The 1,681-nt window shown below is 41.3% G+C and overlaps 1 protein-coding gene across 1 annotated transcript in view; it reads left to right on the top strand.

The window, feature by feature from the left end:
* The window catches only part of LOC109343628 (probable pectate lyase 9), a 13,634-nt gene extending 12,625 nt beyond the window's left edge, over positions 1-1,009 (top strand). The window contains exon 3 of the mRNA XM_019582018.1: positions 836-1,009. Within this exon, the coding sequence (XP_019437563.1) occupies positions 836-890 (55 nt within the window). The 3' untranslated portion in view covers positions 891-1,009. The remainder of the gene's footprint in view (positions 1-835) is intronic.

Here is a 1,681-nt window from a genome sequence, read left to right as displayed (position 1 = left end):
CTAATCCTTATCCTCTTCCTCATCCTCATCCTATCTTCATCCTCTTCCTATCCACATCCAAGTCCTCATCCTCATCCTCCTCCTCTCCTTATCATCGTCCTCATTCGCATCCTATACTCATCCTCATCTTCATCCTCGTCCTCATCCTCATCCCAATCCACTTCCTCATCCTCATCCTATTCTCATCCTCATCTTATCATCATCCTCGTCCTCATCCTATCCTCATCCTCATTCTCGTCCTCATCCTCATCCTCTTACTCCTCCCAATCATATCCTCATTCTCAACCTCATCCTATCCTCATCCTCATCCTCATCGTATCTTATCCTCATCATCGTCCTCAACCACATCCTATACTCATCCTCATGCTCGTCCTCATCCTCATCCTATCCTCATCCTCATCCTCATCCAATCCTCATCGTCATCCTCATCATCATCCTCATCCTCATCCTCATCATCATCCTCATCCTCATCCTCATCATCATCCTCATCCTCATCCTCATCCTCATCCAGTTTCTAATCCGCGTCCTCATCCACTTCCTCATCGTCATCTTATCCTCATCCTCGTCCTCATCCACATCCTATCCTCATCCTCCTCCCCATCTTCATCCTATCCTCATCCTCATGCTCGTCCTAAACCTATCCTCGGGTTTCCACAATGACATCGCGACCACAATTATGTGCATTTTTCAACAAGTTTATGCAATTGCAGTAAAAGCAACTGCAATTCGGATCACAACCATGATTTAAAACATTGTTGAGAAGTTAAAAAATATATACATGTGTAGATGTACTAGATAATGTTAATTTGTACTAATTAATTAACAAATGTTGCAGGATTCGACATGGATATGCACATGTAGCCAATAATCTTTACCTTGGATGGTTGTAATTTGCCATTGGTGGAAGCATGGAACCCAGCCTCAAAAGTGAAGCAAATCTCTTCATTGCACCAAAATCTGGGAGCAGGGAGGTAGTCAATTTAGCAATTCTAGTTCAACTTTTTAATGATTAATGAGGATGTGATCTCACTTAATTAATAATAGGTCAAGAAAGTTAAGTTTTTGTGTATATATAAAATGGTTGAACTACAGTTTTCCTTGTTATGTAATGTGTGTAGGTAACATGGAGGAAAAGCAATGGCCACAATGGGGAAACATGAAAATTTCACTCAGTAAAATACATTTTTGAAAATGGAGCATCCTTCATGGCAAAGAAGAGCTAAACCAGTTCGAACGTAACAATGTTTGGGACTTGGTCCCTAAACCTAAAGATCATCCCGTGATTGGTACCCGATGGGTCTTCAGAAACAAACTTGATGAATCAGGCTTAATCATTCGAAATAAGGCACGCTTGGTGGCCAAAGGCTACAACCAGGAGGAAGGTATCGACTACGACGAAACCTATGCCCCTGTAGCCAGATTAGAGGCCATCAGGATGCTTCTTTCCTTTGCATCTATTATGAACTTCAAATTATTTCAAATGGACGTAAAAAGCGCCTTCCTGAATGGTTACATTCAAGAAGAAGTCTATGTTGACCAACCGCCTGGTTTTGAAAATTTTAAATATCCGAACCACGTTTATAAACTTAAAAAGGCACTCTATGGTCTTAAGCAAGCTCCTAGAGCTTGGTATGATAGACTAAGTACCTTTCTTTTGGAAAAAGGGTTCGAGAGAGGCTTG

The sequence above is a fragment of the Lupinus angustifolius genome, chromosome LG03 (genome assembly GCF_001865875.1).
Source record: "Lupinus angustifolius cultivar Tanjil chromosome LG03, LupAngTanjil_v1.0, whole genome shotgun sequence".
NCBI classification, from domain to species: Eukaryota; Viridiplantae; Streptophyta; class Magnoliopsida; order Fabales; family Fabaceae; genus Lupinus; species Lupinus angustifolius.
Note: the sequence above shows the minus strand (reverse complement) of the source record. Positions and strands in the feature narration are given on the sequence as shown.